The sequence below is a fragment of the Balaenoptera physalus genome (assembly GCF_965194825.1).
Source record: "Balaenoptera physalus genome assembly, chromosome: 16".
Taxonomy (NCBI): Eukaryota; Metazoa; Chordata; class Mammalia; order Artiodactyla; family Balaenopteridae; genus Balaenoptera; species Balaenoptera physalus.
In genome coordinates, this window is record NC_138898.1 from 69459380 (window position 1) to 69479035 (window position 19656).

Below are 19656 nucleotides of genomic sequence, written 5' to 3' on the forward strand. Positions count from 1 at the left end.
GTTTTTAAAAGAAAGCTAGTTTTGGAGGGATGGCAAGCTTTTTGTGGAGGAAGTTAAAGGCATTGGGTTCTCTTAAGCCCGGTCCACTTACTCTAGGAGGTATGAGAAGTTACATGGTTGCCCAGCGTGGCTTGCTGTGCTGTGTGATGGCCAAGGTAAACTGCATGTAGTTCCAATGCCGGGGGTTCTGTGCTCATCTCAGAGGAGGCCTGTCTTGGCATCAGGTGTGGCTGCCTTGGGGAGCCCGTGCCTGCAGGTCTCTTCCTGCCAGGAGGACAAAGGCAGGTGACTTTGAGAACTGGAGCTTGGTCCCTGAGGCTTCCTGGGAACTTCTAAGTTGAATCCATGGTTTGGGGTAGTGATTCTCATCCTCGGCTGCATACCTGGGGAGCTTTAAAAACACTTCTGATGGTCAAGCTGCGCCCCAGATCATTTACATTAGCATCTCTGAGAACAGACGCAGGCATCAGCATATTTTCAAGTGCCCCAGGTGCTCTGAGTGTTCAGCCAAGGTTGAGAACCCCTGGGTTAGAGGGAGGAGGGAGGCTTTTGGCAGTTGTTAGAGAGTCCCACACCTAAGGCAAGTTTTAGCTCAGAGACCCACAGTGCCTGCCTGAATCAATGGTTCTCACACTTGAGTGTGTATAAGAATTTCCCATTAAGGTTATTCAAAATTCATATTCCTAGTCTTCACCCCCCAGAATATTCGTTTTCACTGGCTCTGAGGTGGGCCCCAGGAATGGATATTTTTAACAAGTGTCTTTCGGTGATGGTAATGTAAGTAGTCCGCACTGGGAGAGGCATCTAGGGCTCTTCTCAGCTCGGCTGGCTTCCTGCATGTTAACCTAGCATTCTGTCATTTCTTGATGATGTCATTTGATCTCATGTTCTTTGACCAGAAATGATCCTATAACTCTCCTGTCTTTTTCCGCGTATGGACAAGGGGTGTGGTTCTTTGTAGCCCTGAATGGTGGGGTTGTGTGGGGGAAAATGGGCATGGGAAAATACTTTCAATATCAAAGGTGATTTGGGAAGGTCCAGAAAATGAATAGAACTGTAACTTTTATCCTTTGAATATTGATAGCATTTTCCAAAATAACATTTGTACAGAATACATAAAACTTTTTGTGCTAGGCTGGCCTGTAGACCAGGTCCAGACTGCACACTTGTATTTGTAAGTAAAGTTTTATTGGAAACAGCCACATCCATTTGTTTACCTACTGACTATGGCTACTTTTGAGCTACAGTAGCAGAGTTGAGTAGTTGCAATGGTGATCTCTGACCCACACAACCTAAAATATGTTCATCTATCCATCCAACAAAGATGAAGCACCCACTATATGTCAGGCACTGATCTAGGTACTGGGAATGTCAGTGAACAAAACAGGTACAAATCTCTGCCCTTGTAGAACTTGTATACCTAGATGAATCTCAAATTCCAGTGCTTCTAGGTACCAGGCAGATTACGTAAGTGCGTGAAGCAGGCTGTTGATGAGAGACAGTAGGGAGCAGTGGAGACTGTGGCAAACTGGGTAGTTTTCAGGGGGCAGCTACTAATCTATTCAAGCTCATTTTTATCCTATAGGGATGTGGGTCATTTTTGGCACATAGTATGTGAAGAAGCAGGAAATCTGGGGGTTTTTTCTTCCAGTTTAATTGAGATATAATTGATATACAGCACTGTATAAGTTTAAGAAGTACAGCATAATGATTTGACTTACATATAGCATGAACTGATTACCACAGTAAGTTCAGTGAAAATCCATCCTCTCATATAGATGCAAAATTAAAGAAATAGAAAAAAAAATTTTTTCCTTATGATGAGAACTCTTAGGATTGACTCTCTTAACTTTCATATATAGCATACAGCAGTGTTCATTATATGTATCATGTTGTACATTACATCCCTAGCACTTATTTATCTTACAACTGGAAGTTAGTACCTTTTCACTGCCTTCATCCAATTCCCCCTCCCCCCCACCATTGATAACCACAAATCTAATCTCTTTTTCTATGAGTTTGTTTCTTTTTGAAGTATAATTGACCTATGTTAGTTCCTGTTAACACAACGCAGTGATTTGATATTTCTGTACATTTCAAAATGATCACCATAATAAGTCTAGTTACTATTTGTCATTATACAAAGATCATACATAGTTATTGACTATATTCCCCACACCATATATTTCATACCCATGACTCATTTATCTCTCTCACCTATTTCTCTCCTTCCCCTCCCCACTGGCAACCACCTGTTTTTTCTCGGTATCTATGACTCTCTGTTTTGTTATGTTTGTTCTTTTTTGTTTGTTTGTTTTTTAGATTCCACATACAAGTGAAATCATACAGTATTTGTCTTTCTCTGTCTGACTTATTTTGCTTAGCATGAGTGAAGGATCACTTTTCTGCCTAGAGCAGAAAGTCCCCTCTTTTAATTAAAAATCTAAAATTAAAAAAGTATCACGGCTAAAAATTTGTCCCACTAGGTGGCAGCATACTATCACAAGTAGAAGCTCATATGGGCGATGCCACCGTCTCTGTCCCTAATTAACAAACATTAATTTATTGTTTGCTCCTGAAGGGCACAATGCTGACACCATATATCCTTTTCTCCCCAGGAAAGCTGGTATACGAGCGCATCTTTTCCATGTGTATGGATAACCGCAGCGTCTTACCGGGTAATGTCTTAGCTTTTCCACGGGTTTCATGCTGCCCTCAAGTCAGGATTAGAAGGTTTATATCAAGTCAGGATTTTTTGAGACCTGAAATAAAGGTTTTGTTTGTTTGTTTGTTTTGGTGTGTTAAAAGTTAAAGAAACGCCTTTACGGATTTCTGATCATCTCAGTCTTCAAAAAACATTAGATTTTCCAACAGCCCAGCTAGGAATTTGGGCAAGTAATTTGAATCTGCAAGAATGAAGAGGTATTACAATTAGATTCAGCTGAACTTTTATACCAACTTCAAGTTCTCTGCTGCTGGACATTTAAATATTTTTCCTGTATGTTTTTCCTAAGAAGCAAATTACTTTATGAAACCAACTTTATATTAAGGAGCGATGTCAAATAAATCAATAATAACAGATGCTTTGAATCTACATTCTATGCCCAAGTGATGTTTGCATTAAATTTATTGCCACTCAATTTTAAACTCTCAGGAGGTTATAACGGGACAACTAGATCACAAATTTCTTTTGTCACATAAATGATGATGATGGGGCCAGCAGCACTGAACTCCCAGCAGCAACGTCCTTTCCCTCTCATTCCTCCTTTCAAGTTCCTAGCACTGCTGAGAGGAAGGCGCGCTCATCTGTACAAGTTAGAACAAGCTCACTCCACCTTCATCCCACCTCCTTCTGCTTCTAGCAGCGGCACTTCCCTGGAGGATGAAGAGGTGGCATGTGACAGTACCCGTAATTTGACCTCTTTTCTTTTTGTCTGTTTATCTGTCTTGCCTTTCTGTCTCTTCCTTTCCCCCTTCCTTCCTTTCTTTCTCTCTCTTTTGCTCTCTTTCACTGTGTCTCTTTTTCCTCTCCTTTTCTCTCTTTCTTTCCTTTTTTTCCTTTCTTACCTTCCTTCTGTCTATCTATATTATAGATATTCCATCTATCTATATTATCTATCTATATTAATATATCTATATATTGTTAAAAACTATTTAATATGTACATTTCTCAGAGAGAAAGACAGACAGAACTCTACAGACCTTTAGGGTTAGAAAAGCTCTTAGGAATCACCTTGTCTCATTGAAGGCGGGCAAACCCAGTGGGGAAGAGTCAGGGACTTGCCCACAGCCCTGCCACCTGCTAGCGAGAGCCTGGTTCTTAGTGCTGGGCCTGCGCCATCCAATCTGGTGGCCACTGGTCACGTGGGGCTCTTGAGCACTAGAGATGTGGCCAGTCCAAACTGAGATGTGCTGTGAGTATAAAAAAAAAAATACCCTGGATTTCAGAGACATTTTTTTTTTCTTTTGGCTGCACTGCGTGGCATGCGGGATCTTAGTTCCCCGACCAGGGATCAAACCCATGCCCCCTACAGTGGAAGCACGGAGTCTTAACCACTGGACCGCCAGGGAAGTCCCTCAGAGACTTAATACAAATAAGAGACCATGAAGTATCTCACTAATTTTTAAGTTGATTACATGTTGAACTGATATTTTAGATGAATTGGATTAAATGAAGTATATTGTTAAAATTTCACCTGTTTTGTTTTAGCTTTTTGAATGCAGCTCACATGATATTTCCACTGGACAGTGCTGCTCTAGACCCTCTCCTCCACCACATCACACCTGCGATTTTTTTTTTTAATAGTAATCTTTAATTAATTTATTTATTTTAATATTTTTTTTTGGCTGTGTTGGGTCTTCGTTTCTGTGCGAGGGCTTCCTCTAGTTGTGGCAGGCGGGGGCCACTCCTCATTGCGGTGCGCGGGCCTCTCACTATCATGGCCTCTCTTGTTGCGGAGCACAGGCTCCAGATGCGCAGGCTCAGTAGTTGTGGCTCACGGGCCTAGTTGCTCCGTGGCATGTGGGATCTTCCCAGACCAGGGCTCGAACCCGTGTCCCCTGCATTGGCAGGCAGATTCTCAACCACTGCGCCACCAGGGAAGCCCCCCTGTGATGTTTTTTAACAGCTCCTCCCACATTCTAGGCTTCTCAAGACTTGGAGGCAGGGACCAGCCTGATGGAAAGGCCTTCTCTGTCAACTTAAGGAGTTGGGAAACCCGGGTGCATTTATTTTACACTTGCCAACTTTTCTTCCATATGCTATACCAGCAGCAGTAAATTCTTAGCCTGCAGGCAGAAATAAACCCAGATTGGTGTTTTCTTTGGCTATAACAGTATTTTTTTAAATGCTTCTTCATATAGGTTCTACTTCTTCCTATTGTTGTATACCTAACTGCTTAAAAATATTTATATTACCTGACTGGCCCCTAAGGGCATTTGTGTTTACACCTACTGCAGTAGTTTTCCTTCCTCTCAGTTTTCACTAACTATACAAACAACATTTTAGGGCTAGTTAAGGAAGAATTACTAATAACTTTCTCCCTACCTAAACTATAAAAATTCAAAATAAAAGGCTACTTTCATGTTCACTTTTAGTTCTTATCTAAATATACTAATTAGCACGTTTATCACTAAATTCTTCCCTCCCAAAATACCTTTTTTTTTTTTTTTTTTTTTACCTTGAATCAGGCTTTTGCTTTCTTGAAAATAATTTCATTTCCCCCCCTTTCAGTTAAAATCTTCATCTGCATGTGTTTTCTGCTTCCCAGAACCTGAAAGGGAGAGGGGCAAACTTTTCTCAAAAACATCAGTAATGTTGGGGATGACTCTTAACAGTAATTATGAAGAAAGCTTTTGAAACCTACTCTGCAGAATTCTGCCTAAAGTCCGGTGTCGTGTGTACTCAGTCTTTCCATTTGTATCAAGTTCAGATTGTGAACTTAGTATTTGAGCCCTTTACCTTCAGGAGTTTTAACTAAGGCATAGCTCTTACCAGCTCAGAAAGATACCAGTGTCCTTTGGGTTCACAGAAAGTACATGCTACTAGTTGTGGTAGTTTTTCCCCAGCATTTCTTAATCTAGCATATGAGTGAAGAGGCAATGTACTCTAAGTGATAAAACAATTTTATTTCCATGTTGGGAGAAATAACTTGGGTTTATTGTGTTGTGGTTCTCCTCATCAACTGGGGGCATTCCTATCTTCAGTTTTTCTCCATGGCTGATGTAAGCTGCATCTAGATAAGCAATGTCCTTAACTGGCCTTTCAGGCACATATTAAGATGACGTGGCACCCCTATAAGCCTTGTTATGTAAAGAGACCTCTCACTGCCAGGGTAGAGACTTGGCAAATGAAAGAGAACTAGGGTCACTGGTGTCCTCCCTCCTAAAATATCCACAGAAGTCAGGGTTGAAAAAAGAAGCACCATAAAAGAAAAATAAGTGGGAACTAGAGGAAGATATCTTTGCTCTTTTTCACCTCAAAGCCTCTTCTTAATTAATTTCCAAATTCTGAATTCGTTCTCCATGTAGCAGCTCAAGCACTGAAGTATAAGTCATGTCATGTCATGTCATGCCATTCCTCTGCTCAGAACTCTTCAGGGAGTTTCCGTCATACTTAGAAAAACTCTCAGACTCCTCACCAAGGCTGCAACCCCGCATGACCTGGTTTGTGATGCCTGCTTCCCCCATTCTTGCTCTCACCACTTTGGCTCGCTTTCCTGTTCTTTGACCACACCAGAGGTCATACCTACCACAGGGCCTTTGCACTTGCTGTTTCTTCCTCCTGGAATACATTTCCTCCACATCTAAGCATGGCTAGCTCCTTTTTATAATTCAGTGCTCAGCTCAAATGCTGCGTCTGCAGGAGCCTTCTCTGACTGGCATCCTGTCTGATGAATCACCCCCCGCCCCGCCAGATTAACTCAGGTCACTCTCTATTCCATACCTAGTTTTATATCTTTCATAGTGTTGACTGCTATTGGATGTTATCTTGTTTGCATGCTTATTCTTTTCTGTGTTTATTATGTTTCTTCCCCCACTGGAATGTAAGCTTCATGAGGGCAGGGTCTCTCTTATGTGCTGTTACCTGCCTGGAGCCTAGAATACCACTTTTAGTTGGTTCCTAAGACATTTGTATTGAGCAAATGAAGTAATGTAATACTGAGTTTTCTGTAACATTTTTTTTCTTACAGTTCTATTTATTTACTTTTTTCTATAATATTTTAAAGTCCTGCATAACATAATCCTTTTCCTGAATTATCCCTTGAGCTGGAAGGAAAGCCTAAAGTCTTTATATTGCACATGCAGATTATTGTATAGCTTTCAGTCAATGTGTACATGTAGGGCAACTTGCCTTTGGTGTGATGTCCAGCTCTCTCTGGCAGCCCGAATCCCTCTTATCCCACCCTTTGCTGCACTCTGTTCCCTCAACTGGAAAGCAAGAGTTTTTCTTAGATGACCTCAGAGACTTATTTTTGCTTTTGGGTCTCAAGTCACATGATTTGGTCATATGAAGGGAAATTAACCCCACCTCTCCCTTTTCCAAAAGGCAAGATTGACAAACGAATTTAAGAATAACCCTTATCTTTTCCTGTCTGGATCTCTTGGAACTTGAAAAAAAGTTACTTTTAAGTGCACGGGTTCAGTCCAGGAAAGGGAAAATGGTAATTTCCCTTCCCTTTGAAAATGGCAAGTGAAAAATTCTCGAATGAACGAAGCATGCCAGAACGTCCAAAAATAGACAAATACTTGAGACTGCAATTCCAAAATATCTGCAGTTGTGATTAGTGACTGTTCTCTGCTCGTGAAATACCTAGAGTTTTATCTTTTTGCTGATTCCATAGACATTTTGATCACCTTAATGGTGTGCCACCAAGTAGCAGAAAGTAGAATCAGGGATGAAAAATGACCCACTGAACAACAAGATGAGACCAACAAGCTAATGTTCATCTGTTATGTTTTATAGTAATTAATTTGTCCTGTTTTGACTGAATCCTGAAAGTGTAAAGCACACCCAGTGGTGGGATCGGGCTCCAATTTGTGTGGAAATCATTTAGAAGAAATAATTTTCATGTGAGAGTTCAACAATGGTCTTCCTGGTGTTGATGAGTTTTTTGTTGTTTGTTTTTGTTTTCATTTTTCCGTACTCTTTTTCATTCCTTATTAAGATGTATGTCATGATTGGGCTTGGTTGTCAGTGCCAGAAAACTCAAAATCACAATAAGGAAGATCAGGGCTAGTTGGGCAGCCAGCCCGTGGTGCCAGCAATCCTGACTTCTGTCTTGCTCTTGTGGTTCAAGATGGTTATGGAGGTCACAGCCATTGTATCTGCATTCTAGCCGGCAGGAAGGAAGAAGGAATGAAGATCAAGCCCTTTCCCTTACAGCTAATTCCCAGACGTTGCACTTTTGTTTATATCCTGGGACCAGAACTTGGTCACATGGCCACACTGAGCTGCAAGGATGGCCGTATGCCCAGCAGAAAATGAGAGTTCTATTAAAGAGGAAGAGAGTAGATAATAGGGGAAAGTGGCAGTTTTGCCACAAGGTGACTCAAGTCTTAGTGCCATATTGAGCTGGCAGCCTAACTCTGGCTGGTTTCTCGCCTCAGGGTCTTGATTTACCTTTCAAGTCTGGTCCTTGTGATATTTAGAGCACAAACAGTGATCGATCACATTTAATATTACAGTTGCAGGTTCCTCAAGCATCTGGGATTCTCAACAGTATCACCACAGTTACTGGTGGTACACCACGAACCTCTGGATTAAATTAGAGGCAGTGGCTAAGAATATAGGCTGCGGAGCCAGACTGCCTGAGTTGAATTCTAACTCTTACGTCTGTTTTTTTTTTTTTTTTGTCATTCATGTCTTTTATTAACCAGTACACAATTACTTGTCTTCTGGTTTGTTGAAACAATAGGTCAGACAACATTTGCCACAATAATGTCTGTCAAAGTGGCTGGCCATAAAAACTCCAGCACCACATTCATCTGAAGGGCACTCCCGACGAAAGTGACTGATTTTTGCCATTCTCCTCCACCTTATAATATTTCAGGACAGCCAGCTTAACCTTCTTTCTCTTATGCTTGTTATTCCTGGGAGTGGTGTAAGACTTCTTCTTCCTTTTCTTAGCACCACCGTGAAGTCTCAACACAAGATGAAGACTGGACTCCTTTTGAGTGTTTTGGTCAGACAAAGTACGTCCATCTTCCAGTTGCTTGCCAGCAAAGATGAGTCTTTGCTGGTCAGGAGGAATTCCTTCCTTATCCTGGATCTTGGCCTTTACATTTTCTGTTGTATCTGAGGGTTCGACCTCGAGAGTGATGGTCTTCCCCGTCAGGGTCTTCACGAAAATCTGCATATTGGCGGCAGTGCCACCGCAGATGGCGGGTCCAAAAGGAACTCTTACATCGGTTTCCTGTGTGCCCTGGGCAAGTCCCTAAACTTCTCTGTGCCTTGCCCTCTGTGTCTATGAAAGAGGACAATAAAAGTATATAACTTGGAGGGTTCTTGTGGGGATTAGGTGAGCTGATGTCTGTAAAGCACTCTGAACAGCGCCTGGCACTTAGAAAGCCTTTGTGTGTCAGCTAACATTGTCACCAATTGTTTCCTAATAATAATGATATTTGGAAGGAAAAACATAGAAGGACTGGGTGCCCCACCCCTTCGTCTGCTCCACTGTAACTTTTTTTTGTCCTAGGACTCACAGCAGCTATAACAGATCCCAAGAATTAGGGGGCTGATAGATATTATTTTTGTTTTACAGATCACTTCTCTCCAGAGAATGTAAATGACACAGCCAAAGAAACATGCTTAAATTGGTTTTTCAAGATTGCTTCCATCAGGGAACTCATTCCGAGATTGTATCCTTTTTTTCTGTCTGATGGTTTTAGAGATAGGCTGCAAGAGTTGCGCTGCTAATAGAAGCCATGTAATGGGCTGCCCTGAAATTCCTGTTGAAAATGCAGTTCTGTTACGGTTGCTGGCCTGGAAGTACAGGGCCAGCCACATTGTCCACGAAGTCCTTGGACTCTGGCTCTCCCCAGTTTTCTGTTTTTTTACTTTGACTATAGTGCCATGTACCAGGCTTTTGTTTCCCTGAGGAACATTCCCACATTAATTTTCTCAATTAAAATGCTTCATCTTTTTGTGTTTTCTCTGGTTTCAAGAACTTGAAAGGAACAGGGTCAAGCTTCTCTGCACAAACACCAGTGTTGAAGGACAGAGAATTCAGCTTATACACAAATGGAATCTTAGTTCTCTAAGTTGCATCCTTTTCCCCCTAAAGCCTCGATTGGAAATGCTCAAAACCCAGTTTAAATTTCAGCATGCAACCATAAATCAGCGTACAACGTTTTCCAGATTTTATTTTAAATAAATATAAAACCTTGAAAGCCAAATATAGAAACCACAAGCCACTCACTAATTTAATTCTCTGGATTGTTGAGAGTCACTGTGGCCCCCTCTCCTGAAGACACACCTAGTTCTCTGCATGAATAGTTTAGGCTTTTCCCCATAGGGAACAGACCACCTGGAAAATGTCTTCCTTAACAGAATGTTTTTGTAGCTATGTGGAAGCATCCATCCTGAAGTGTAACAAGTTCCTCTCCAAAACGTAAGGCTCTTCTTAAAGTCCGGGACCATACGTTTCCAAAAAATTTCTCTCTCATATGTGCCTGTGCACACACATGCACACACATGCTAATGACGATGTAATAGTAGCTGTCATTCTTTGAGTACTTAGTGTGTAGCAGATCTGGTGTTAAGCACCTTCCATCCGTTTTCTCGTTTAATCCAAATGAAAACTTAATAAAGTAGAGACAGCTTTTTAATCTCCATTTTACAGAGAAGAAAACTCAAGCTGGGAGAGTTTGGTTGACTAACTCATGGAAGTTCAGCTCAACTGTATTTGAATCCTAGCTCTGCTATTACTAGCTGTGTAGTCTTGAGAAAGTTACTTAGCATCTCTGACCCCCAGTCTCCTCTGTGAACAAGGCCCTAAGATGGGGTCTGTGAGGGTCCGGTGAGCTGGGCACACCACACTGGGAGTGACACCCGTGGGCCCTCACTCATTGCCTTTGCTGCTGCTATCCAAGATGATGTCAGAAGGAAAAGCCTTTGCCCCTAAGCCCTTTGCTACTCTGGGTCACCTCGGACATTGTACTGAGAGTAGTTTTGCAGAGCCGGGAGAAACCAGCTCTGCTTTCTGCAGAGCTGCTGAAATACTGAGTGGTGTTGGATACCGTCTAGATAATCAACTCCTCAAAGCCATGGGCTGACTCACGGCGCTCTGAGGAATAGTTGGGTTGGATTTAGAATGTGTACCAAATGTGTTTGACTGGGATCTGGGGATGCCTGGGGGAGTGTGGGGGGATAACATGGTGCTGAAGAAAGAGTTATTTTGCCTCACCAGTTGGGGGAGAATAATGCCCAAGGCAGATGGAAGCCCCACGTGGCAGGAGGAATAAATAAGTCACAGCTCACACTGAGGGCGATGCTGATGTTAGCCTGAGGTGCTAGGTGTCAGGTGCTAGGAAGGGGCGGGGCACAGGGCAGCAAATCACTACCAAAGGAACATAGATACGACGAAAATATCAGGAAGGTCAAGGAGTGACCTGTGAATGGAAAATAACTGGGGGACAAAAATCGTTAAATTAGTAAAATAAATGTGACCTCAAGCAGGAAAATGTGAAGGTTAGACTCCAGCACTGAGCGAATGGTAGAGATAAAAGAAACCATTCAAAGAATGAATCGTGGCAAGAGAGAAAGACTCTTGTTACATGGCCTTAGAAGACTCAAACTTTGACCTTGGTTTCGTTCTGAAGCTTGATTTCCCCCCCTGCACTTAGGAAGTCTAGCTTTATTTTTATTAAAAAAAAAAATGAAAGAACAGAGAGTTCTCCCACGGGGTGTAACGCTGCCGTCTTTTTGTCTCTAACAGGGGGATTTCAGAGTGTCTGCCCCGGCTGACTTGCATGGTCCGAGGGATCGGGGACCCTCTGGTGTCGGTGTACGCCAGGGCTTACCTGTGCAGGGTAAGCTGCGTCCCGGCACTCGCGCCTGTGACCGTGTCCTGTCCCCTCTAATGTTCACGCTTCTCCCTCCCCGCCACCTCACCAGTCACTGGAAGAAGGACTTTATTAGCTGCTAATTTTAGAGCACAGCTTGTTCACAGAAAGCAGAGCTGTAGGATTCCTTTCAAAAATTAATTTCGAAGTAGACCCACTTACCAGTAACTCTAATTAGGGGGTGTTTAAGGTCATCTTCTTACAAATGAACTAAGTTTCAGAACTAATTGTTTCTCCCTTCTCACTGGGAAGGAGGCTCCCACAGCCTTTCGGCTGATAGGTTGCTTTTCATTGACTCGAAACATGCTTTCCCTTTGTCTTTGAATTCGATTGTTTTATTAGTTTTTTGGTGTCCGTATTAAAGAGTTGGATTGGAGTGCGAGTTGGTGAGGGTTGTCTGGGAGGGAGAGGCGCTCCTGGTGACGGCGGGCATCAGGGTCTGTGTCGCCTGGCCTTGGAGGGCTGCTGTGCTGGTGAGGATTGTAAATCACTCAGCCTTTCTCTCCTTTAAAGCACCATGAAGCTCCTACTTAAAACTAGTAAGTTTTTCATTTATGAAAAATGCACCCTGTGGAGAGTTTACAGTCGTTTTTCTTCAACTCACATGGGGCCTTTGCCTCTGTCAGCTTTCCGTGGGAGTCCCCCTTGCTAGATCCATTGGCATTGTTCAACTTTAGAGAGGGGTCATTGCCCCTGTTCTGTAGGGTCCTGATGAACCCCAGACTTCCTTGAGGACAAAGCTGCAGTTAGAGACCTCCCTCTCCCCTGCTGGTGATCATCAATACCAAGAAATCAGAAGGCGAGGACCGTAGCCTTTGATGCTTCTTTTATGTGACGTCTAACAAATGACAGAAGCCCTGTGGTCTCCAGTGTCACAAAGAAATCAAAGTCATTGCCCTCAGAGTGAGTAGCAGACATCCTTAGGAAGGATACTTTTTCTAGGTCCACTCCCTGATAAGGGAGAAAAGAAAAAAAGGAAGAAAGAAAAAGCTTTCCATTTAAGGGCACTTGCTCCCTCGTAGTAACCGAGGCCAAAGTATTTATGCATTGCCATCTGCTTGAAACTTGGCATGGATTTTTCATACAGGAATATCAGATATGTTTCCTAGAGCTTCAGCTTTGGAATATCGGGAGCTTGAACGCTCCAGCCGTGTCAGGGTTTGCTGAGGGCCTATTGTTTGCAAAATGCTGCTGGATCCTGTGGTGGGATGTAAGGATACTATCGCTTGTGTATTTGTGCTCTGCTGCCTTTCCCCTTGTAGGACACATCACATTCTTTGAACTCACCTTGACGTCAGTAATAGTAGAATAATAGAGATCTAGAATCTCAGTGTGTCTTATGACACACAGTTATTAAACAGAAATCAGAAAGTGGGTGGAAATATTCATTACTTACAAACCTGTTCCAGTTTTAAAGTTTGAAGTAAGGTATACAACCTAGTGAAAGATGATATTTGTTGCGTATAACGTGCCTTTGCATGACAGATGCAACTTTAAAACTCAGTGGCAATGAGGAGAGATTACAGACCCACCCTAGGAAAGCTGGTGGTGAGATGTGCTGTATCTGAAATCATTTGTGTCAGTTTAGGCAGAGCACTGATTCCCCTGGTTGGGTAGTTACTGAAAATCTTTTGATATAAAAAGAAGGAGACAGTGTGCATTAGTAAGGATTCTTTCAATTGCAAGTGGCAAAACCCCAATTCATAGTACTTTGAAGCAAAAGGGGGGAAATTGTTGGCCTTTGTGTCTGAAGAGCCTGGGGTAGTGCATGCATGGCAGACCCAGGGTCCCCAAACCATGTCAAGAATTGTCTCCTCCCTCATTGCTCAGCTCTGCTCTCCTCTGTGTGACTTCACTCTGAGGCTTTCTTTTTCCATACGGTGGAAAGGCTTCCATCCTCTTGACTTAGGAACTCCAGTGGCAAGAGTGCCTTTTCCTCAGTAGTTCCAGCCAGAGTTTCAGGGCAGAAACTCACTGCACCACCTTGGGTCCCTTGTCCATAGATAGACCAGTCACTGTGGCCATGGGATGGGATATGCCTATTGATTGAGCCTGGGTCATGTGCCCACCCCTGCAGCTCAGGGTCGGCTGGGTCCGGCTCTGCCACAGACCTCCTGGTCTTAGAGGGAAGTTTGATTCCCCAAAGGCAAATCCACTTTACTGATTCCAGAAACAGAGGGAATGAATGCTAGGCAGGCAGAAACAGCACATGGAAATCATGAGTAACTACCCTTGCTGCTCTAGGTAGAAATCTTCTAGACCCAAGCAGATTTCCAAGCTGCTCATTTCGCTTTATGGGAAGAGATAAACAAAACACAAAGGCAGTGAGTAGGCAGGGCATGGGGGGACCTCAAAGCTGTTCATTAAAGGAAAGTATGATTACCTCCTAAGTCATGGCCACTTCAGTTCCTCTCCACCGCTTGTCCACTGGGCTTTTTTTTTTTTGCTGTCGCCTAACAGATAATTATTGCCTTTTCTACAGAATGATTAGTGGAAGGAAAGACAATAGAATCAGAACACAGTAGAAGTGGATCTGACATTTGTTGTTAGTATTTTTTTTTTAATCTCTGTGCCTGTCCTTGGAAGCATCCCCAACAGCCATAGAGCTGCCCTTGGAATTTACCGCCCCAGTGGATCTTGCATAATTATTCTCAAAGGAATTCTTTACAGACATCTAAAAATCCTCGTTATCATGAATCTTCATGACCTCTGGGTAGGGGGGAGGTGAGTGACAGAAATCTGTCCCCCTTGGAAGGAACCAGGTCCCAGAAAGCAACTCCCCTTACAAAGTTGTTTTTGTGCTAAAGCAACAGTGTGGAGTTGAGGTGTATTCGAGGAGCTCAGTTTAAGGAACATTATGATGCTTTGTTTTGTTTTAAGTACTTGCACTCCCTGCCATAGCTGAGACCTTCAGTTTTCCATCCAACCCTAGGGCTCTGGCCACCTTCTCTATGATTAGCAAATTTTTTCAGCTGAAAATGTTACCATCTTTTTAAAACAATGAACGAAGGAACCAATGGATTACAGCATTGTTGGGCTTCATGCTTGTCTAATAAAAAACTGCTTAAAATACATCAAAATTTATGTCTGCTTCCATGACTGCCCAGCAAAGAATGAATCCATGTATTTTAACAATGCAACAGTGAAGTCCCAGCTGACTCTCTTACATACCAGAATCTTTTTGCTTCATTTAATAAGTACAGCCACATGTGTGTTTATCATTTTTTAGAGAGGAAGAGAATATCATATACACGATCTTGAGAGTACATTTCTCCTTAGTGCTGTATTGATTTGTTCCCTTGATCATCTGTTCAGTCATACTTTCATTACCTTTGGGAAATTGCTAAGATGATTACTGCAAATGTTGCCCTTTTTTCATTAAAAATAGCTTCTGTGGTTTTTCTTATAAAAGCAAGATATGCTTATTGAATAAGAAAACAGATAAGCAAAAAGAATAAAAGTTAACTTTCTGGACCTCTCTGCCTATATCTATCTATATGTATATTTTTAATTTACAAAAATGACATCACACTGTATATGTTATTTACAACCTGTTTTTCCATGGTCAAGGTAATTTCATTTTGATTGGCTATAGGTGGGCATGGAAGTGGCTCCACATCTCAAAGAAAGCCTAAATAAGAACTTCTTTGACTTCCTCCTCACATTCAAACAGGTAAGAGTACACTCTCAATCAGAGCAGCTAATTGATGTAATAGCTACATGATCACAAATTCATAAAACCCAGTTGGTTTTCCAAGTCGAGATTGCCTTAAAGTTCTTTGAATGTGTAAACCCTATAAAATTACACTCGAATCTGTTAACACACAATTAAAATGTGCTGATTGTACTGAACAAGCAGAGAGGATTAATATGCATGTGTTAATAGGAAACATCTCCCGTTGATCAGCCTTTCTTCTTAGCATCTGGTGGCTCCATTTTTATCAGGTTACTTCTCTGCACAGCACACATTCCCAGAGCAGCTCGGCCTGGTGACATGGGAAACTTTGTGTGTTTTTTCTAGTTTAAAAAAACCCTGAGAAACCAGGCTAGTTCTCTCGGGGCCGTCCAAATGCTTGCAGCAATGCGCAGTCTGTGAGTTCCATGCTCTTCGTTTATTATTTGACTTCCCCTTCTTTTGAGTGTTTATTTGGTCTCCTGTAGATTCACGGCGATACGGTCCAGAACCAGCTGGTGCTCCAGGGAGTGGAGCTTCCATCCTACCTTCCCTTGTACTCGCCTGCCATGGACTGGATCTTCCAGTGCATTTCCTACCATGCCCCCGAGGTAACTGCCAGGCGGCTTCAGTGTGAAGCTCACCACCAAGGAGGGCTCCTCTCTTCTGTGTCGTAACAACCCCTACACCTGTGTGCCCAGTGACATAATCAGGGCCCTTTCATAACGGCTCACTGTTGTGACTGGTTCTGCGCTCAGCACTTTTCCTGCCTTGCCTTGTTTACCAACTCTGGGAGGGGGATGTGGGGGCCCAGAGAGGCCAAATACCTACATAAGGTCACACAGCTAGAAAGTGGCGGTGACTGGATGCAAACCCATTGAGTCCGACTCCAGGGCCAGCAGGCTTCATTGCCTCTTCACTAACCTTCATGCACTCCTTTTGGGTTGATAATAAGTTAATAAAGTCGTAAAGCAGATAATATTTTCTCCATTTTATGGAAGGAAAGTGAAACTCAGATACGTAATTGCTCTTATAAATTCTTTTTTCTTTTCTGTTTTGTCTAATTGAAGCATTGTCAGGGATTAAAGTGAAGTCAGAATCATAGCAGAAATACTCTTTTTCTTCCCTAAGACTGAGAAGCAATTTCAGTGGAACACCAGTTCAGATTGTCGTAATAACTGTGATAGATGAAGCTTCTGTTGTCTTCTCGTTGATGGTTGAGAATTTATTCTTTGTGAGGGAAAGAGACTTTGCTACAAAACAAGGATATTTGGAGTAAAGCAAAATTCAAATCCACCTGTCTTTTCCCTGTATCTGCAAACACATATTGACAGCTGTTAAGAAAAAAAAGATACGACTTTGACTAAGCAATCCACTTTTTAAAATATACAGTAGAAATAACTTGATGAGTGCATAAACACACACACATACACATGTGTAGCTGCGTTCACGCTAGTGAAACAGTGGAGACAACCATCAGAAGGGGATTGGTTAAATTATGGTCTGTGTGCTCAGTGGAATGTTACGGGGCCATTTAAGGTGATGGAGACCCACGATGGAGTACACACTGATGTAAGCGGTGCTCAAGTGAAAAAAGGAAGTTACACCTGTTACTGTGTGTGTCCTAAGTGGTAGTGTGGCCTGGTGTTCAAGTGTGGGCCCTGAAGTCGGGGTGCCTAAATCTGAATCTCAGCTCTGTTGCCTACAGCTTTCGGACTAAAGCAGAGGTCAAGTCACTTGTCCCTAATCACTCAGCTTTCTTCTTTATCTGTGAAATGGGAGCAGTAATAATTCCTGTTTTCAAGTCTACTGCAGGGATCAAACAAGACAGTCCATTTATAGTGCTTAGTGGAGAGCCCCACACACAACGCTTGAATGTTTGTTGTGTCATTGGGATTGCAAACGTGATTTTCATATCTGCACAAGAGAATTGGGAGAGAGATATGACAAAATATCGCTGGAGGGCAAGATTTTGGATCGTCTTAACTTATTTTTCTTGCCCTGTTTTTTAACTTTTCAGCAAGTATAATGTCTTGCATATATTTAAAATTTTTCCAAATCCTAAAGTATGAGGAGAAAAATAGGGACATCTCATATTTCAGGTGAATTTTTTACCATTGAGTAAATTGATTTTAAATCAAGCAAGTTTAACAGAACATTCTTGGAAAACTTGCCGGCCATCCTCTGTGATCTTCAGTGTAGTCTCAGCCACCCCACGCTGGCCCAGGCTCCTGGGAAGAGGTATCATGAACTTGACCAATTCAGCTGAATGACTGAAACCTATGAGCAAGACCGAATCATTTGAAAATGAGAACACTTATTTTTTTCTCCTTACTTTAATGAGAAGAAAAATTGGATTAAAAACAAAAAGGACATGTCATAAGGCATTCTTCCTTTTAAGTGCCAGTAATCTCAAAGGATGGCAGAAGCTGGGAGTAGAGCTTTCCTGGGGAGTCAAACTCTAGGAAATCATTATTGCACCAGGAGAAGTGATTAAAAAAATTAGGTCACCTGAATAATAATAAACTCTGATTCTTGGGGCGTTTAAATAAGGAACTTGCAGTGTCTCATAAAAAAAGTCATTTTCAAAATGTGGAAGAACTAATGTCAGTGTGGAGGGTGGTGAAGATGTGTGTGGCAATATGATACCTAAAAGCTCTTTGACAGCGGCTGGGATGTGTCCACCGGGGAGTTGGAGCTGTGTGTGTCTGTAAGAGGCCACGCCTCCAGAATATAGGAGTTTGTCTGCAGCAGCTGGCAATACACATGACAGGTAGGTGAGAGAGAGGAAGGGAGAACTATCTAGATGAGAGAAGGGAGAAATGCCTTCAGCTGCAAATATCTGACATATGAAATTTCAGATCGAAATTGAAATATCAAATCCCTTCCCCCCAAAAAATCAAGGAGTGATTATTCAAAAAGGCTTTTTTGTTGTCATTTAAAGACAGGATTTTTTCCCCTTATACAATTAAAATTAGAGTAAGTAAAAAACACTTATGCCCCCAATTTTAGGCACATTATGCAGAGAAAAAAGTAACCGTTTCATAAAACCTGCTTTTGAGCAATGAAAACGAATCCCTTGATAAGCTTCTCATCATTTTCAGCAGCTTTTTATCTTGTCTGGTATGGAATCCCATGATCACTTGCTAAGCTGTGTGATGCAGGTTGTCACCGTTGAAGGAGGGAAGAGGAAAGTGGTAGAGGCTGGGGCAGGTAGTCAGGCAGAGCTGGGTTCAAACTGTGGCTATGTTGCCTTGGGCTGCTTTACCTCTTTGTGTTTCAGTATTACCAGCTGTAAAATGGGGCCAATAATAGAACCTTCCTCGAAGGGCTCTTACGAGATGACTGATAGTGCGCGTCAAACGCATGGCCAAGAGCTGGTGCGTGGTAGGCAGCAGGCAGATGGGGGTGGTTACCATTGTTGTCTTTGACCTTAACAGCAGATGGGGGCCTGGACTGACTTGAAGGCCAGGAGATGAGCAGAGGGGCCGTAAGGAGGGGTTGAGGGACGGGACCTGTATAGACGGACAAGTAAGAGGCATAATAAGGAGACAAGCGTTACTGGAGAAGAGTGAGGAACGAGGCTGACTGGGAGTGGCTCAGGCAGAGGCTGTTGAACATCATGTCGTGGAGACCAGGCAGCGCTTGAAGATTTTTGATCAGGGGGATAATTTGAAAAAAGTGGTGCTTGAAGATCAAACTGGCAGAAGCATATGAGATGGATTAGAGGAGAACTATTTGGTAGCCGTGGAAAAAACAAGAGGCAGAAGGGATGGGAGAGTACATATTCATTGGAAAGAATTTGGAAAAGACAGAGAGGTTAAGAGGAGAAAAGGAGCCACCTAAAATTCTGTCATGAATAACTGGTCACTGTTAACGTTTTGGTGCATTTTCTTTTTAATATTTCTCTCTCCACTTTCATTCTTGCTCTGTAATTGTGATTTGTAGATGAGAAATATTTCCTGTATGATTTCATGATGTTTTTCCCTCACTTAACATTATAACAAATACCTACTGTTAGGAAAATCGTGTGACCTTTCAGGAGGAGTTGAGAAGGCGTGCTGGGTGGCTGTGAAGAATGGAGCAGGGGGACGGGTCAGAGATGCTGCTAGGCTTTGGGCCCTTAACCACCTCTTTCTGAGGCTCCCTCTGCCATGCGCCCCACAGGCACCCCTCGTTTTGTTGTGCTGTGCTTTATGAGCACTTCGCAAATAGTGCATTTTCATAAATTGAAGGTTTGTGGCAACCCTGCGTCGAGCAAGTCTATTGGTGCCATTTTTCTAACAGCATTTTGCTCACTTTGTGTCTCTGTGTCACATTTTGGTAATTCTTGGCAATATTTCTAACTTTTTCATTATTATTTGTTATGGTGACCTGTGATCAGTGATCTTTGATGTTACTATTGCAAAAAAAAGTAC

At 42.4% G+C, this 19656-nt stretch overlaps 1 protein-coding gene and 1 pseudogene across 5 annotated transcripts in view; one reads left to right on the plus strand and one right to left on the minus strand.

The window, feature by feature from the left end:
- The window catches only part of VPS35L (VPS35 endosomal protein sorting factor like), a 119840-nt gene that overhangs the window by 32166 nt on the left and 68018 nt on the right, over window positions 1-19656 (plus strand). For all 4 annotated transcript variants that reach the window (XR_014254981.1, XM_082430979.1, XM_082430978.1 and 1 more), the window contains exons 9-14: window positions 2619-2678; window positions 9264-9360; window positions 10065-10112; window positions 11439-11532; window positions 15161-15238; window positions 15727-15849. Coding sequence is in view for 3 of the 4 variants with exons in the window: in XM_082430979.1 (XP_082287105.1) it covers window positions 2619-2678; window positions 9264-9360; window positions 10065-10112; window positions 11439-11532; window positions 15161-15238; window positions 15727-15849 (500 nt within the window). In the remaining variant the exon portion in view is untranslated. The remainder of the gene's footprint in view (window positions 1-2618; window positions 2679-9263; window positions 9361-10064; window positions 10113-11438; window positions 11533-15160; window positions 15239-15726; window positions 15850-19656) is intronic.
- On the minus strand, window positions 4295-9223 carry LOC309645666 (ubiquitin-ribosomal protein eS31 fusion protein pseudogene; annotated as a pseudogene). The gene has a single exon. The product of its transcript is annotated as a ubiquitin-ribosomal protein eS31 fusion protein pseudogene (transcript).